This window comes from Micropterus dolomieu, linkage group LG13 (genome assembly GCF_021292245.1).
Source record: "Micropterus dolomieu isolate WLL.071019.BEF.003 ecotype Adirondacks linkage group LG13, ASM2129224v1, whole genome shotgun sequence".
In the NCBI taxonomy this organism is placed as follows: Eukaryota; Metazoa; Chordata; class Actinopteri; order Centrarchiformes; family Centrarchidae; genus Micropterus; species Micropterus dolomieu.
In genome coordinates this window covers 12,145,244-12,164,754 of record NC_060162.1, presented here as the reverse complement: position 1 = coordinate 12,164,754, position 19,511 = coordinate 12,145,244, and the positions used below count along the sequence as shown (strand labels likewise).

Genomic DNA, 19,511 nt, shown 5'->3' with positions numbered 1-19,511 from the left:
CAATATTACAACAAGATTTCTATGAAACCCTAAGACAAATACAGCTTATATACAGTATACCTTCATTGCTCTTCCAAGTGTGCTGTATTATTACTCTTTGATTTTACTTGTCCTAGGAGATCCTGGGAGTTTGTTTCTTTCCAACACTACTCAACTTGTAAAAAGTTTATCCACTACAATTTCACTAGGCTGTAAGAAATACACCAGAAAACACAAAGAATGTTTGTCATATTGACTTTATTAAGATAATTTCAGACAAAATATATATTTCTTCAGAGACAACATAGAATTACATGACATCAGTTGAGTAGTATCTCAACAAATGGACCCATTTTAAAGGCAGCCCACTCTACTAACACTGCATTTTATACTCTAAGAAATCAGATCAGACATTTTGACATGTTGTTAAGGCTTCAGAGTTTTTGGTAAGAATTCAGAATTTGGACATTGTTAGGGGATTCTTCTGCCACTCTCTTAACATGAATGTAGTTTCTTTTGTACACCTACAGTCAGATGCACACACATATAGTACATATACTGTGTATATGCACACACAGACACGCATATTTCGTTAACTGTGTAGAGTGTCTGAGGAGGAGGAAGTTGTTGTCAGAGGTAATGAGGGGCTTTGCAGGGTTAACAAGTGAATTAACTGACAACCTGTCTGATCAGACAGAACCTGGCTGCGGCCACCTGCACTGGTTTAATACAGGTACAGAATACCTGACGTTTGGAGAAGAAAAAAGGTCTAATATTACTCACTTACTGCTGCATTTTCAGTGACAAGTTTTTGTGTGTTTTAATTTAACGGGGATGCTTCTCCGACACAGAATGTACTTCCGCATCACACCCACTGAAGACAGTACAACGAACACAATACAATGTCAGGATGTCAGTATCAGCAGAGATATGCCCTGTTTTTGGACAGCAGAGTGAATCTTAGGGGTGGGGCAAAAGTCCAACAGCGGTAAAACCAACAACCCGTCTTTGACATGTGATGTGACACACACTGTACGTGACTACAATGTAATGAAAACTCAAATCTATATGAGATAGATAGAAAACAATTGTCCCAGTTCTCCAGATACGTAAAAGAACAAAGCAGGTTGAGAAAATGGTTCAAAGTAAGAATATCATACAATTACATATAGACATTAAATACAAGTTTATCTCATGATATTGCACAACTACTCAAGTGGCAATTTGTACTGGCCCTCTTTGTTCTCTGCCTCTACACAAATACACAAAGAAAAATCTGGCATGCATACAAAAAAGTACATGCACGCACATACTGAGGGGTTATAAGCTACATAAACATACAATGAGGAGACAAAAACACTGACTATTTTTGAGAATAGGTTTGAAAGTTCATAAATTATTTTAACAATCCAAATCATAAGGTGAGTAATTATTGGGAGTGTGAATATATAGATATATATGCATCAGTAAATCAGTGTGTCAAATGTGCTGTATATAAAGAGAGGTTTTAACATCATAATTTTGGTGCTTGCGTCAAAGCTATGTACTGTAGATACAAATTGCTTACTTATACCACAAGACTTGATGTGAAATGGGAATAGTTTTAAAAAAGGTAAAAGAGTGGCAATAAAAATAAAATACATTTACATTTGTACATTGAAACAAATAGTGGGTTCACGGATCAACCGTCACTCTACAGTTGTAACCCTCATGAAACTCCCTGTTAGGCATCCTTGCAGCTTCTGTCTAGCATTAGCACTGCAGTGGCTGATGCAGCCTATCAAATGCAGAGAGCATAAGTTAACCATTTTAACAAGAAACTCATCTCTCTCAAATGACAGTTTCCATATCATTAGGCATGTCATGTGACAGCGGCATTTTTAAAGCAGTCTTCATGAGATTAAAGCGCTATTGATCGACTAATGTATCATTACAAACAGTGCATACAAAATGTGGTCTTATTCTATTGTTACTGTTGATTATATTATTGAGTCCAGACTGGCTGTATTCAGAGTTGGTGACTTATATGAGGAGTTTTAGTTCAAAAGATAGGGAAAAGTGGGGAGATCTTGCAGGTGTTTAAATCTGTTTTTGGAGGGAAGATTTACATATATCAAAATTACCCACACATCTGAGTTTACCAGTTTTCACCTGGAAATCAGGTTTTCCAGCCCATTCGTTTAAAAGAAACATTTGCCTTGAATCTCACAGATTTAATTTCCTTGAGCTCCAGAAAAAATAATTAAATGTGAAGTTCATTATGGAATATTTTAGCCTACTGTTTGTACTTAACCCCCCCCCCCCAAGTCTCTAGGAGTTTGATCGCACTGAGGTGGAAACTCTTCAGGATGTAGCAGGCATCTAGGATTGCTTGTTTGTCAAAGCCAAATCTCTGAATGCGTTGGTAATCCATAACATCCATTAGAGGTCTAAAAATTCTTTCCATTCAGTGCACTCATCTCCAATGAAATTATGGAAGAGAACATTAGTGGCAGGCTACATTTTGAATGAAAAGACATTGAATATGAGCAAGCAGTACATGCTTGCTTAATGTCAAGTCTTGATGTTAAAATAGAGAGAGTAATGGTTTTTACACCATAAACAAACAGCTGCATCCAGGTATATGAGGTGATCATTAAACTGGCCTGAAAACACTTTAATGCAATCTATACAAGTATATTTCTGTGTATGTGTTTGTATGTGTTACTCCAGACGTGAAATTTGAGGAAGAATGGACATATTGCAAAGGAAAAGTACTGGAATTCCACCTCCAGACAGACTATTTTGGGGAAACTCCACCCTGTGGGCGTAGCTGTATGAGTGGCCCTTAAGTCCATGTATAAGTCTGAGGTCTGAAAACTGATGTGCAGTTTTGGTACTAACTCCTCATTACGGGCACATTACTCAGCTCTGAATACAGCCATGCTGTACTGTACATTACAAGAGTGATTATTTCTGAGCTCACATAAATGAAAGTACGTTTTTACCTTAATGGTTCATAAGGTATTGCTACCAACAGGCCATAAAAATGATTAATATTTTTTTTTTTGTCGAGTTATGAGGAAATCAAGTATATTTCTCTGTAATTTCCAATAAACACTGAAAAATAAACTTAACTTTGATATGAAGGCCCTGATACAGCTATTTGATAGCATGAAAATGGCACCGTAACTTTGTTTCATAAGCTACAAATGTCCCAGAGGGTCAACTACAAGATTCACCTAAAGTGACACAGAACAAAAAAAAATAAAAAATTGAAAATAAGATCAATTCACCAGAGAAATCTAGGGCTAAGTTTAAGCTTAGCTCCAGACTTCTAAATAATAGGAGGTAGCTGTTAATCATTGACCTCGAACTCCAATTAAGACAAATACCCCTTGAAGTGAGCATTTCATTGACTGGTTTGAGATCCTAACGTGTTGAGCTTCTCAGTCCACAAGATGTTGACTTTTTTCGGACTGACCTCGCCAAAAGCTGTTTGTATTTTTGTAGCTTAGATGTGAATGCAAAACAGCTTTTCATCTGTATTTCAAAGTCGGTCTTTTGACTGGTTTGTCTCCTGTTTAACTATTATTGTGCTGCCATCACACAAGCACAATTCATTGAAAGGAATGTAGTGAATTTCCTGTTAGCTCTTGGGGGATATGGTTTGTTTTTCCTGTTGCTGTGAGCCAATTTATTTTTTTTCTTTTGCCCTCTTTAAGTTCCTGTCTAGGAGCTTGACTTTACAGAGAGGCTGCAGAGGTGAGCATCAGAAGCCATTGATTAGACTTCTGTTATCCGTCACCCAGCACCCTCTCCCCCCAAGATCACATCCATTTCAGGCCTGGTGTGTCAAAGACGTAGGTTGTGCTTTTTCATGAGAATTGGAAGGGGGAATGGAGGGAAAGGGAGAAATGCTGTTTAAGCATTATTAAACAAAAACAAAAGCACAAAACCCGTATAGGTGACTTTGAAGGAAGATGGTAGCCATGCTGGTGGTGGAGATTACCATAATCTTATGCCATGCTGCTGGTCGGTGTACTTTGGGTGCTTCCAATGCTAGCGTTGGCACTACTATTCTCAGAGGGGGAAGGGTTGGTAGAAACAGGTTGTCGTTTTGCTCCTGAGCAGGGACATCCTGAAGAATGATGAAAGAAGTCAATAAGAACCCAATGAAAAGAAAATAAGTGGTAAAAAGAAAAGAAAATTCCTTACCAGGAAGGTTTGCTGCAGTTGAACTAATGTCCAGTCCAGTTGGGTACCCTGAATTAAGCAGAATGTGACCCATTCAAATTGTGATGAATACAAATTCAGATTTATTCAACCGGAAACATTATATTTTCATACATTTACCTGTTTTAATTTTGATAAACCACAGCGCTCCAATAAGTAATACTCCAATCAGGAACCCTCCAAATGCAATGCCCAGAACACCAGGTAGGCCAAAATCAAAGCATGGTGGGGCTGAAACATATACATTGAGAAAAAAACAATGTATACAAGCTTCAGTTGAACACCAGTAATCACAACAACCACAAGTGAAAACTGATGGTTACCGTCCATGCCAACACAGTATGAAAATAAATTTGCAGAGATTTGACATATTCTTGATATACAGTAGGTGTTGAGTCACAGTGAACAATCTCATATCGGTTTGTATCTTTGTGATACTGACAGCATTTTCATGTGATGATGTTGTAAGTGCAACAGAGGTGAGATACTATGACATATTTCAAATATTTCCCAGAGATATACAATACATTATGTTTCACTTTGGTAGCTAGTTCAAGGATTTCAGCTACCTGATCTGATTTGCTGATTTCTCCAGAGAACCCTAGCAAACAAGAAGTCAATGTTCTAGTGTGTCTAGTTTTTAGGCAACACAATCTTGAATTCAAGAAGTAGGAGTTGCCTGGTATGCATCAATAACGGTCTGTTTTTTTTAAAAAAAACGTGCAATGACAATGAATTTTTAACAAAGACATGTTTACTGTGATGAAAAGATCCCATGCAGATTTTGAGTCTCTACAAGTTGATTTTCATCCTGGCACGAGCTGAAACCAACAGCTGCCCCAAACATCAATTTTGTGATTGATGGTATTGAATCTACAATGACTAACTATGTAAAATATGTGCAATTTGTACAGTCTACAAGTGTGGTCCTTTTTAAAAATAAACCTTTCCCCTCCAAGTTACTATGACAATGAAGGAAAACCCATCCAATAAATATAACATGTCATTACTTTTGCACATTATACCTCAGCCTAACTGAAATGAACAAAGTAAATTTGTACTGTACCATTCTCTATGTTCTAATTTAATGATATAATTTTTAATCTCTAATCAAGTTGGGCATTGGTGATGTTCTTTGGCAAACTGTGTGCTGACTTCCCCCACACAACGTGCAAAACAGAAAATGGCTAAATCTCTTAGCCAGCAGCAATAAAAAATAATTTACCCTCAAATCAGTTCTGAAAGAGTAAAAGAAGAGGCAAACAGTAAAACTCGTTCAAGCCTCTGGCATACAGTACCGTGGTACAGACATACTGTATTAGTCTGGCAAGGCCATCCCAAAGTTTTGTTTCACTCATTGTCGTCTGGCAAAGCCATGAATACATTAGCTTGAACCAGTTTTCAACTAATTATTTTGCAATAGAAAGCAGTTTGGGAATTTAAAAGGTTAGAATTATGATCTCAACTTTGCCTGCTTCAGTATGCTCTATATCTGACTGTGCTGAATTGAATCCAGGCTTTTGTACCAAAATCTGAATTCAGGCTCTCCAAGGCTGCACACACACAACCTAACATCCCCAGTGTGTGCATGCTGCGTTGCATATCAAGAAAACCAATGTGCAAACACATGCTTTTCCTTCTCCCCTTCTTCTGCTACCTGTAGAGATGCTCCCACAAGTGTCAAGAACATTTGGAAGAAACTAATCATCACCTTTGCACGAGTTTCTCTCACCTGCTTCTGCTGCCTCATGCCTCCTGGTGGAATGTGCTATGCTAAGAACTATACTGGGCTTCATATATTACAGCTCGCCTTTCCTGAAGTACATTAAAGAGAGGACATGAAGGACAGAAGACAACAGGTTTGTTTTCTAGAAACTTGCCACCACTCTGTGCATTATGTGTATTTAAATAAATGCCTCTAAAGTGAGCCTAGATGAACCTAATGCTGATATCAGAACATACATTTCAACTGAACTGCATGGACATTTGGACATAGGTACAAAACCTGATATTGTACATGTGACAGTAACATAAAATTTCATTTATTTATTTTAAATTAAAATGAAGCCTACAGTAAATTTTATCATGTTGATATTTGAGTAAACAATACCAAAAATCAAGTTAATCTGACCCAGAGCACTGAAACAGTGACATCTTGTGGGAATTTGGGCCCACTGCATCCTAGACAGCCAACCCAGTTTTGTTGATTTGTCAGCCAGGAACATTCCTTGACCCTGAATGGGCCAGAAACATCACAGGAACTCGAGCAGGCTCTCTCTTGTGACTTTTTTTTCTGTAATCAGTTGCTGTGTTAGTTTGTGTAAGTGAGGCTTTGACAGCAAAGCTGAATAAACAGGAGCAGGAAGCAGAAGCTCCAGTGCAGGTGGAGTGTCAGAGACAGACAGCAGGCCTGTGCTATGACTCCCTGGAGCCCTCTGTATGAAAACTACTAAACAGGAATGATTGCTGAATGGAGCACTCACCCATGCCCAGTGAAAGCTCGCCTGCTAGTCCTGCTGATAAAACCCTTGTATCCCTGACACTAACTAATGAATGGAACCACATAAACAGACCTACCAAACCAGTATGTTCCTTTACAACTAGTTCCATTCATGTATTTCAGTCAGTCTTCAGAAAATTTTCAATTACGCAAGTTAAAGCAAAACAGCAAAGAGGAGGACAACCAGGACACAGGAAAGTATAGATGAGTAGTAGTTTCCCCAACACACACAGTATGGCTTTATCTTTCTCCTCTAGAAGTAAATGGAGAATTAAGGAAGCTTAAGGAATAAACAAATCCATTCAGTTTTACAAAAGAAGTCTGACAAACTCCGGGTGATCCCACATTTAATTAACATCTACTTCCTTGTGTCTTTTTGCTCAGAAATGGGTTCATCTGAAACTTCCTAGAAATGAATCATCTGTCTATTCTTTCTTTGAAGAACAACATCTTTCCCTGCTTGAGTCAACTGCGTTGAATGGTCCGACAATAGCACAAGGCCCAGTGGCTGTGTTTGGACAGCAGCACAGTCAGACCCCCTTGGAAACACAAAGGACTTCACCCCCTCCCCAGAGGGCCATTACTTTTGATTGTGGCCACAAGGTCAGCCTGCAGACCTTCCTAAAGGACAAGGCCCTGCCCCGCAACCCCTTACTGGCATCCCTGCATATCCTGAGTTCACTGCTATGACAACCGCCCGTGCCGCATTTGTTGTGCACTGAAAGCAACAATAGGAATGAAAATAATAGCAGCAAGCAGCAATTCACTGGCCAAGCACCAGACTAGCAATTAAGTCCTGTGGGCAAAAAAGGAAATGTGAAATTTTTAAAAGCTTCAGAGAGTTAAGAGAGTTTATTGTTGGAGAATTTACTGTAAAACATTTATCCTTATAGTAAAGGGTTTGTTAAGAAACAGCACCATCAGGACAAAGTTTGCCACAATTTTGTGTGGATTATTTTGGAGACTAGATCTTTCTCTTTTGTTGTATTTGGTGTATTTTCATAAATTTGTTAGGGATTGGTTTTGTTTTTTTAAATTAATATTAATAACAAAATCAGGATCAAGAAACAAATTAGTGCTGCAAATTGTTCTGTATAGCTGTTGTGAAATTCCTTGTTCTACTGAACTGTACTTACTCTGTACATTTATATTGTAATGTTCATACATTTATATGAATATATATGAAGAAATCATTATAAAATAATATCTACATTCTACAACATGTTGTTGTATTTGACTTTTTTTTAATTTTGTGTTTTTTCTTTCTGGAAACTTTTAGTTTTAGTAAGCATTATAGAGCAGGAAAAAAAAGAAAGAAAGAAGGGGAAATCAGCTAAACCAACACACTTGAGCTTAGTCTCTGAACACAACTTGGGATTTATGTGTGACACAATACACACACAAAACCATAATAAAAAATATGAATGCAAATCTGGTACCATGAGGGCCATGGAAAAATCCATATTTTGGAGTTTAAACTGAACTCACTTGGTGGTTGCAGACACGGCTGGGTAACCTCCAGATTTCTCTTCACTCCTCCTACTTCTCCACAATGCTAGAAACCCAACAAAAAACAAACAAAAAAAAAAAACACAAAATGTCACTATGTTTGTCATAAACAGCATTTGAGCAGAAGTCAAAACACAATAGAGTTACACTGAACACTGAATACAAAAATCAACCAAAGGAAAGTTGTAACATTTTGGAGGCTGACATTTTTTTGGGAATCCTGTGGGTCAGGGGACTCCTGCCGGATGGAAGTTAACGGGACTGGGACGGGACAGGAAAAAAAGTCAACGGGAGAAGGTACACCGGAATCATCGCCATTTGTACGCTGTTTTCAGATTATTTTTTTTTTAACAGGAACAGGATGGAACAGGAGTCACTCTTCCAAAATTGAGATGGGATAGGAATTTGTTTTTTACTCTGGGACAGGAATATTATGTGGAAGTGAGATGGAACATGAATATATATATATTCACACCTGTGTCACCCTGTAGGTTAGATTGTCTTAATGCAGAGCGATTGAGCTATCAGACATATTTCAACTGGTAATTTTAATGTAAGATTTCATTTATGACTTAAAACACTTTTCTTTGACATGGTTTATTTCAAATAGTTGTATACCTGACTGTAGCAAACTTTGACGGAGCATTCCAGGTCCCATGTTGTGGACGTCAGATCTTGTACCTGATCTAAGAAGAAGCTGAGTCGGGTGCTGTTGGGACAAGAACTTAAGGAGCAGGCCTCTGTTATGAAGGGCAGCTCTTTCACTACAGGGCATGAGCTCTTGGACCGCACAAAGCATCGGATCACCTTGATGGTTAAGGCAATGTCCCCAAAAGTGTGCCCTGAAATCTACAGGAAACAGAGAAAAGATCAAATAAACGGCAACAGAATGGAAAAAGCACAACAATGTGTCAAACGGACATCAGCTCAGAGTATGACAAGGTATTACATATGCAATGAGTACAAAACTAATTTTCTGAATATCTGTGTTTAACAAAAAAATACAGTATCATACACAAGCAAAATAAAGTGATTTTTAAATGTTTGGGATGGACTGACCAAAATTATATATGCTAGTAAACAACAGGCATTGCTACCATTATAGAGGGTATGCGTTGATGTCACTTCCCCTTCCAGAACACGCTGGACTGAGTGGCAAAACATACCATGGCTGCGTTTAGCAAACCAGGAGTAAAAGAAGTGATTATTTGCTCAAATTAAAGGCAGTCCGACTCAACTGTGATCCTTACTGCTTACCAAAGAACCAGTGGTCCAGCACTTTCCCATTTTAGATATGTTGTTTGTGTTTTAGCTGATTCAAGCTAACAATGCTGCTTGTCTTTCTGCCACTCAGTGAGCGTAACTGCGTTCTGTGACATCATGCGCATACCCTCTATACATTATCCACTGTACATTTAGCTATTTATGAGCAGGGGTTGAGTAAGAAAATGTGAAGTACAGCTAAGAGGGTGAATGATTTGTTTACCTCTGCATAAATTCTCCTGTCACTCTGCACCTTGGTGTTAGGGTCCAGGGGAGAGCGGTAGTCTGGGGAGGTGTACAGCTGCATCAACAGAGGCATCTGATTAGGGGCATTTGTTGTAATGGGAATGACTGGTTCTTGTACTGTTTCGGTAACAGAAAGAGAAATGGTTGAAAAAACATCAACGAGATGAACCATTTTAGCACTTGAATTTATATTGAATCAATACATATGTGTCCTTTCCCGTGCCCACTATGCTACTCTGTGCTATTCTCCTCAAGACAAAATCTTCAAAGCTTTTAGGATTAAGCAAAGGTACTTATATTGAGAACTTTAAAAAGCCTTCAAAAGGGCTATTCAAATTGCACCATAGCGCATTGTGTATGTAAAATAATAAATTGAATGGGATAATGATAATGATGATGGTGAATATTACTTTAACTTTTATTAAAGCAGTCATTATCCCCTAATCTCACTGATGGCATTGTGTAACATGAACTATGTGTGTGTGTTATGGCTTTTTGCAGTGCACCATCTACTCTTTTTGAAGAAAAAGCCTCAAGGTTGAAAACAAATGTTTACCTTTCATCGCCTTACCTGCAGGGCTGTCGTTCTTTCCAAAATCCAGTAAAACCAAAGAGTCCTCTAGTCTGAGTTCAGTATAGCTGGTGAAAGTGTTGGTTTTAAAATAATCTAAAGCCTTCCTTTGCACATCCTCTGCATTGTCACTGTTCACTGTCAATTTAGATTCGATTGTGTGTGGTAAGGTGCTCAGCAGGACGTTATTGTTAGACTGTTGAAAGAGAAGACAAGTTCAACTCAGTTAAATCAGTAATGACTTAGAAACTTAGTACTTAAAAGTACTCACAGGTATACCACACTATTGACAACAGTGTAATCACATACTGTAGAGTGGAGTCTTCATCATCTCATTAAATCCTATCTAACTACTGGAGTGTGTGTATATGTAAGCTTACACCAAACTGGGTGTGTTGTGGGTTGAGGATGGTCCATGTGGTCCCCTGAGGGCCTCTCAGGAACACTCTGGTCTTCTTAGTGCCAACACGAAGTGATACATTGCTGTAATATGAAGAATCAAAATTTACAAGAGAAATTTTGCCAATAAACATAGCAAAACAATGCATAAGAAGCTATGTCTTGTGATCTCAAGGTTTACCGAAGGTTGGCATTCTCTGGGATGTTTATAATATGAAGTTCAACCTCATCACTGGGGTTCTGTTGCTGTGGGAAGCAAGATTTGTACGAAGGGGCCATGGGTGATGTATTAATCGTCAAAAAGGGCTTCTCTGATGCATCTTCATTGTTAAGTATGCAGTAACGAGGGCCAGGTTTGGTTCCTGTAAAACCAAAAATAAAATTTTCCATCATTGTTCATTTATTGTTTTCAAAACAAAAAAAAGTAATAAAATTTTTTCTGCATACATAATCCAATATAATAAAGAAGACAACAGTTCCAAAAAATGGACTGACAGCACTTTAGTCAGAATATATATAATTGTGGCAGTGGCTCAGTGGCTGCAATAAGCAATAAGCAATTACAATTAAAGCCTATTTTTTATATTTATTTAACATGGAGAGTGATGCTCTGACAGATTATTTCTGTTCGGGCTGGTAACAGAACTGACTGTTAACAGTGTTTTATTCTCTGGCCAGAACCCGGGGGCCATAGCCCAGTCTGCAACAGGAGACCAAACTGCTTGGGCGCATTAGCATCTTTTCTTCCCCTGCTACGGAAGATCTTCCAGAAGTCATCTCATGAGAGTACAATATGCTCAGCATTTGACCAAATAATGGTGACGGATGGTTTACAGGTGCACAATGGTACAGTGCTCAAATAGCTGCACACATTTTGTTTCAAAACACTATGCTGGAAGTGGGGGTGATACACGCTTTCCACAGAACCTCATACAGCCTATCCAGTTTACAAGTGTTTGGTATAGAAATTTGTTATCATTTCAGTACAAATGACAGTTGAATTATTCCTTGCACAGAAGAAACTACTGTATGTTCAAGCTAAGTACTTGCAACTAGTATGATTTTGAGTACAGAATAATTTCAAGCTACTTTTAGTTACTGGCTAATAGCTTGGCAACTATAATTTAAAAGGTTACTTAGCACTGCTTAACACACCTCGTTGGCATTAGCAATATCATGACTTGAATTTCAAATCAATTCATATTGTGACATTCAAGAAATCTGTACATATTTTCTCCTAAGACTTCAACTTCCACACACCGCTGTGTAGTCATAGCACAGACTTTTCAAACGCCTACGACAAGGCCTACGCAAGTTCATCTAACACCATTACGATACAACAAAATAGCGATGTAAACTGTTCCACTGCTTGAGTAATTTTAATGACCTTGTGGACTATGAGTCAGTAAAAACACTAACTAGAACTAAGAGCGGCTGTAAAAACAGCATTTCATCACAATGTAATCAACACATTTAAAATGGGAAAAGAGCAGTATGCCAGACAGGGACTAGTGCAACACCCTACAGTTGAAAGACCTGGAGAAGACAGACAATAATAAAGAGACATATTATTACATAATTTATCCAAAATACTGTAAACGACACTAGAGACAAAAGCAGCCACCACTATTCCAGCATCCCCACAATTTACTTCTATCTAAACCCATGTCAGAGAACTGCTTTGCCTCAGACTGCCTTAAGGAGGCTTTGGTAGGAAATAATTGTGCTTGTGCTTGCTACTGCTGCGGGCAATAGCAGCAAATAGTATTCTTAATGTCCAGCCTTCGCTCAGCCATGAAGGCTCACTTTAAGTCATAGTGTTTCTGTGCCTCCATCGTCAGCATCGGTGGCCATTTGTCCACTGCTTCCCTTTCCAAATGTTTTGTCATATGCAATGGCGTCCTGTCAGCACTGAGAATGTTGAGCTCAGTCTCCAGCACTAAACTCTACCCAAGATTTTCCGATATGAAAAGCTTCCATATGTACAGGTATTTCTGAGTATTACTGAGCTTTAATATCAGTTGTAGCACTGCTTACATTTTGCAGTTTGGTTGCAAATTCAAAGCTCTACATGCTTTATTCTCCATGTTTGTTAATGGTAAAATAAATACAAACGACGTGGGTTTGCTTAAGTCTACACAGATCCTCTAGTTATTAAATTCTGTTTTGTTGCTTTTACTGTTTATGCTGTTGTTTAGCTCACTGCTGTATCTAATAAAGGATTAGGTACACATAGCATTCCCAGGAAATTTAGTGAATGGTCATACATAAAAATTGTCCAAATTAGTATGGACAGACTTAGTATATATATATATATAAAATGCAAATGCAACTTGTCTGTCTCGTAGAGAAAGAAATTTATGGTAATCGAAAAGACCCAATTTTTCTCTTCAGGTGTTATTAGGGGTTTCTTCCACTTGGACAAAATAAGTTTTTTTTTAATTATATACATTATGTAACATTGTGACACAGCGATATATTTCAGTAGACTATAATATATTCACTCAGTGGTTTAAGGTTCTTTTTGTAGGAGAATGGCCATATGGCAGCCAGTGCTTGGCCCACACACTGAAGATTCAGCATGGGGTCTGGTTCTGTATGTAATGCAGCTTTAGGGGCAGGTGGTGTTGTCAGTCAACTCTGTACATAGTCATCATCTGATCTGGTTTGAAAACAAATATGTTCAAAGCAAAATGTTTTTCTTTTCATTTATTTATCCGTTATATAATTAAGAATCAATGCATAACAAGTGTAGTTTTCAGGTCCTCTGGCTTGTTTTCCTACACGGGCATATTGGAAATCCATGTGCTGATGACATACAGTAATAGAATTTCAAAAGAAAAGTGAGGTAGAATACGCAGGCACTGCTTTTTTTAATGCAACGTGGTCTTCATCACAGCACTTTTCTCAGTGATTTCATCAGAAATGTTTTTTATGCACACTTAAGAGGATGTTAGTAGGCAGAGATTGATTGATGGAAACAACACTGCATCCATCCTTAGTGTACTGCAGACTAGCTCTTGAGTTATGTAAGCTTGTAAGCTTTTTTAAATTATTTTGCTTAGGGATGTACCGAAATGAAAATTCTTTGCCATAGCCGAAACCGAACACTGAACAAGTACTTTCACATTTTTGCCATTTTTTTTACCATTGCATAAATTAAATAGTCAAGATGTGCTTTTTACTCTGTGTTTCCCACAGGATTTGGAGACTATGGTGGGTGAGTCCGAGGCCCAAGATTTTCGGGTAAAGTAAATTACATGTGTCCATTTACTTTTAATGTACACATGTAATATGTTTTATACTTTCTGTGAACATAATCCAATTAATGTTATTTCCATACTGTATACACACCTTATTTTGAAAACCGTTGTCACATGTGTATCCTTGCGCTAAATGCATCAAGTCCAACCCAATATGATAAATGTTGTATGTGGTTCTCGTATTGCGCAACATGAAGACTTCATAGCCTCTCTTCAGGTAGGACTCATACTGCAACACTTGTCTTTGTAAAGAGAGAAAATTACAGGATAAAGTCGCTAATCTGCCTGTGAGCTCGTACTAGTCCATTTCAGTTACCATAAAGGCTTAAATACGCGTGCACTCCAAATGTAAGTAGTTTAGTAGTTTAATTGCATTCTTAAAAACGAGTGACCGAAACACATAAAGCAGGTTTAACATAAGAAGTCAGCCACAGCTGGAGTGGATGTGCTAGGAGACCATTTAGCAGAACAGTGTCTACAAACAGCAATTTTTTGCGTCTTTCTAGGACACTTTAAGATGCTTCCACACTGCAAACATGTCAACGTAATTGTTCGGTAAAATTTAATGTGTTTTGACTTATTAGGCCGAACACCAATAGTGCTATTTTTACTATTTTCGACCTATTTATTTCGGTGGCCCCCTAATTTTGCTCTCTTCTGCACCAAAAATATTGGTTTAGGCCAAACATAGATGCAGATAGCATATTCCAGATAAAAGTCACAGTGTCAAGGTTGATCCATCTGAAGCACTTTTAAGCAGGCAGAATGTCCTTTATGGTATTGCTGCAATTTGATAGAATCCTATAATGCGATCCTATATAACATATGCATCCTCATTTTATATGTTGTTCATGTTACCAGCCCTTTAACTGACTGTTAAAATTATGTCAGCCGGTTTACACAAATAATTCTCACCGTTTGTTCCTGACGATGTGATGGTTTTCAAATTTCGGATTGTGGTGAATGAAGTCACACCCCCAAATTTCTGTCTTGCCCACTTCACTAGCTCCTCATCTTGAGTTGGGAAGTCTTCCTTGTGGACAGTGTTGTTGTGATGTTGATGTAGTTGAATAGATGAAGTGGAGTCACTTCTGATCTGGAAAGCAGAGGCCAAGTCATGCTGATTAGTTTCATTAAATACTATTTCCAGAAAGAACACAGTCCGAATCGCCTACGTCCTAAAAGACATAAATCTGTCTGTTACTCTTTGCTATAATATGCAGAACTGAGCTTCATATTTGTTTTACATTTATCTCACATCTGCTCACATTTTGTAATATGATCCCTCTCATTCTCCTCTATCACGTTTTCTTACCCTCCACCCAACTCTCCCTCTATTCTCTGAGCAGGGTCCTGTTAAAAAGAAATGTTTATTATGGTTAAGTGTCCACAAGCCCCGTTGCACAACCCTGTTGGAGCCATGGTCTTTCCTTTGCTTCCTGAGTGGGGCCAGGAAATGGGACCTTTTTTAGCTCTGTGCGTCACCACAGTCGGCTGGAATCTGGCTCCATACAAGGTATAAATATATACATCCATCCCATCGACTAGACACTGCTGTTTTCCCGTCTGGACCAATGGGAAATAATGGAGTTTACATTAAGCTTTGCATGAATATGAAGGCAAGGGGAAGGCACTGGGAATGGAGGAGTGGAGACTGTCTACCATAGGCTTCTAGACAGACCTATGAAAAATGTGCTCAATAAAAAACAAGAAAGAAAACGTTTTATTTCAACCACCAATGGATTTTAATCGACACTAATTTATCCTTCTCTTCTTCAGTGGTCCAAAGACTGAAATGGAAAACAGTGCCGCTCGTCTTCTCTTCGTAAACATTTACGTCCACTGACACTCAAGAACAGCTAATTTTGCTGATGGAAACTCTACTTTTATAGGATAGTACAATGAGGCTTTTACAAAAAAAAATCATGTCTCAATGTGCTTATTTTGCTTTGTTAAATTATTTCCTCAATTTTGTTTTGAGATTTGGCAATTCACAACATGTGGACTGTGTGACATACTTAACTGAATTCTGACTAAACAATTGTTCATCTTCCTTTGCCTCATCAGTGTGTCATTCTTAACCACATTAGTGCGACTACCATACAGATGGATATTTGGACAAGGCAACAAATGTTTTATAGCTCATAGTGTTTCACCAAAATGAGGGGAAAGGAAAACACTAGTAGAGGAGTTGTGGTGTGTTTTGTTATCAAGTATGAGTATGCTTGTTAAAATAATAAAAATCTCTCTCTTGACCTGTCTGTTATATGTGAATGTGTGTGACTGTGCGTGTGTGTGTGTGTGTCTTTCCGTCACAAAGCGAGACAGACAAAAATGGTGAAAGCCAAGTAAGCCGGAGGGAGTCATTGGTCTTTCTACATGAATATTTGATTGACGCGAGATCAAAAATAGAGCGAAGGGAAACCGATCACGATAGAACGAGGCAGACAGGGAAGGCCTGAAAGTACGGGACGGGAAGAAAAAGGGAAATAACAATGTCATTTTAATGATTACAGCGGAATTTAACTCATATTAGTCTCTGTGAAATCTGTCTGATATTCAACAGGCTTACAGTAAAGCTCAAGGAACCCAAAGATGTTTCGAGCAAAAATAATATCTATTTACAGGATATTATTGTAACTTATCATGATCCTTCCTTCCCATCAGTCTGCCTTGGGATGAGTGTATGAGTTTTAGACACTGATCTATTTATTAGTTATTTAAACCATTAAGCATCTCCCATTGTTAAAGAACCCAACTACAATTCATCTATAGATTCTTTAGGTAACATTATTGCTGAACATTTTACTAAGCACATCAGTCAGTGAAGTTAGTGGTCTCAGCTTACATTATGTGTACATTTGTACACTTATTAATGTGTTTTTCTTGTCTTAAAGACTGTCACCAGCAGCTGAATTGAGATTTGAAACTTCCTTGAGAGGAAGAATTGCAGTGAACATTTTTATCTGCTTTATTTCTTTCCACAAACTTGCATTCTCATTGTGCAATCTTGGATTGGAGCGTCTTGGGAACACTTTAAAACATTCACATTGTCTCTATCATGAACTTATTGCCAGTTGTTTGTCTTCCATGTTTGAGCTTGTGATTAAATAGCGTGCAAAGCTGTTTGGCAGCTGACCCTTATCTGTCAGAGCTTTCCTCTTGCACATAAATGCATCACTTGGAAGACTTTTTAGTGCCGTCTCTTTTTAACTGCTTCAACAAACAAAAATAATTTCATATTGACAAAAAAGTAAAGAGGAATGTTTACTGTGTTCCTAACCTCTCAATGTACTTGTTCCTAAAATACATAAATAAATAAAGTAAAAATCACAGCTGACCAATTACTATGATGAAATGTCAACAGTTAGTGATATGCTGACAGCAGTGTGATAATACATCCTGTATCATGTCCTGTCGAGGGAGCCTGAACAGCACTGCCTGTGACTACAGGATGTTTTCGTGGGATGAGCAGTATCACTGGGGGATAATAAGTGTTTTACTGCATACGGCAGTGTAGGAGAAATAGCATCTGTTCTGCGTCTGACAAAGTACGTCACTTGCTAGGCTCAGTGTCACAATCACAGGCGTCCCAAAGCTGACCTAAGTACACAGGGTTGTTAAACAGACAACAACAAAAAACATAGAGACAGTAAGATTTTTTGTGGTTCGTGAGAGTCTTCATAGTTTTTTTCAGTTTATAATTTGTTAGTTGCAAAAACAGGTTTCTAACTGCATTTCACACATTATGCATATGAATATATGTGTCTTATCCACTGCACCATTACCACCTATATCACATTATAGACGTACTTACTAGTAATATACTTAATATAAATATATTGTTTTAATCAAAGTTATTATTAAGAGGATAAGGTTCCTTATCTATAGGAACTGTAGTTCAATGTCTCATCAACAACTTAAACTAATCAGTGTGTGGAGCTTCATCAGTAACATATTTAAAAGTTTGAGGCAATGGCATTCATTTGGCCACCCTTTTTGATATAATTTCCTGTTTACGGCAGGCTATTTATTTTGGTGATAAAAGACTGCAACACATTCTAACATTCTTCACCTTTGAGTCCCCATGTTAGATTCATCACCAATGGCAATTTAAATACCAAAATAGTTTCACACACTACTATAAACAAACTGTGTCAACGGCTGCTCTTGGTCCACATAATGGTGTCACTCCTCTGTTTAATTAGACACTCAAGCAGCTGAATACAAGTTTTGTGGTCTCCCAACATTCTATTCACAGATATAATCTGAGGACAGTGTGTAAAAGTCAGAATTTCCAGTTTCATTAGAACATTAATTCTACAGCCGATGCCATCAGCCCCTCTTGTTGCTGGCCACTGTAAAACTTCTCTTAGCGATTTTATAGTGTGGATAATAAAAGCATAAGAACACAAACTGCTTTGTACAGAGTAGCTACTGGGGGAATATATGAAAAACCAACATGGTTTACTGTTTCTCCAGAGAGCTGCACAGCTGTGGCAGTTTGACTGTATGTTAAACAGCTGGCACTAGACAGCAGTCAAGTACATCTGGAGAAATTTGAAAATTATACAATACTGAAAAAATAACCACTTACACTGGTGTCCCCACAACCTGTTAATTTTTCATGATTAGTTAGTACTTGGTAAACAATCTATTGTATCAATTGCATGCTGAGTAATGGAATCACTCTCCAAAAATCAACCCATCCTGCACGCAAAAAAAATGCTAAGGGTGAGAGCACAGCCTGAATGTTGAAAAAAAGAGACATTACTCACATAAATGTTAACGTCGGTACTGAGGTTGCATAGACAGTAGGCCGTGTCTGACGATGTGAGGATAAGGTTCATTGGCTTGGCATTGGGCATCTCGATAGAGAAGATTTTGGAATCCTGAGAGGAAGCAAAAGCAAAATATGTGTTACTTGAAAATAGAAAATTAAATATGTTCCAATAATATTCAAACTCAATTACCTTTTAAAATAATCCCAATTCAAACTGTACATTTAAATATTTACAATGTCACTCATTTATCTGCAAATTCAGGACCGCTTAAGCATGTTAATGAGGTGACAACAACATCTAATTCCTTGTGAATCCCAAATAGTTTATGACTGTGTTGCAGGCAGAGAAAGTCTGGCAGTGGTGTACATCTCCAGGTGGAACACTGGGACTGATTAGAAACACAAAGAAATCGAGTGGCATAAATATTCATTTACACTGTGAAGCCATCCATAGGGGAACTACTATGCTGCCCATGTGCCCAGTTTTTTGGTAAGTGTACCATACCGAGTGTGTGCTGTTATACAAACAATGCAGTAAAATAAAATAACAAAACTTTATGAAATGTTTCGAGTAGAAATAATGCCTCTTGCTCCTTTTACATAATTGTTAAGTGTGTTATTATACAGCACAGCGTAAGGATAAATTTATCTGTGTAGTGTTGTCAACTGTAAACACATGAATATTATGCTGAGATTCATACTTTACTTCCAAGATTAAAAATTAAACATTATGTGATTAAAGCATGTTAGATTACACAAAAGATACTGTAATTATTATTGTGT

General features: G+C 37.9%; 1 protein-coding gene and 1 long non-coding RNA gene across 3 annotated transcripts in view; one reads left to right on the top strand and one right to left on the bottom strand.

The window, feature by feature from the left end:
- LOC123981449 overlaps positions 1–7,916 on the top strand; it is a 40,735-nt gene extending 32,819 nt beyond the window's left edge. Inside the window, exons 2-3 of one of the 2 annotated variants that reach the window (XR_006827769.1) lie at positions 5,858–6,053; positions 7,079–7,916. This is a non-coding gene — a long non-coding RNA (uncharacterized LOC123981449). The remainder of the gene's footprint in view (positions 1–5,857; positions 6,054–7,078) is intronic. The other variant, XR_006827770.1, reaches the window with a different exon arrangement.
- Positions 221–18,969, bottom strand: eng (endoglin). The gene is made up of 11 exons (XM_046066281.1): positions 18,724–18,969; positions 14,861–15,041; positions 10,864–11,044; positions 10,664–10,766; positions 10,284–10,479; positions 9,690–9,829; positions 8,822–9,052; positions 8,183–8,249; positions 4,315–4,425; positions 4,177–4,224; positions 221–4,099 (listed from the first exon to the last, which is right to left on the bottom strand). Exons 1-11 carry the CDS (start codon positions 18,811–18,813, stop codon positions 3,978–3,980), a joined length of 1,470 nt encoding a protein of 489 aa, XP_045922237.1. The 5' UTR covers positions 18,814–18,969; the 3' UTR covers positions 221–3,977.
- Positions 18,970–19,511: the final 542 nt, after the last annotated feature.

Bases quoted from the DNA above. Each gene is read 5' to 3' on its own strand.
- eng (XM_046066281.1), bottom strand. From the start codon at position 18,813: ATGCCCAATGCCAAGCCAATGAACCTTATCCTCACATCGTCAGACACG. The intron at 15,042-18,723 runs GTGAGTAATGTC...TCTGCTTTCCAG, and splicing joins GTACCGACGTTAACATTTAT to ATCAGAAGTGACTCCACTTC. The intron at 9,830-10,283 runs GTAAGGCGATGA...TTACCGAAACAG, and splicing joins AAAGAACGACAGCCCTGCAG to TACAAGAACCAGTCATTCCC.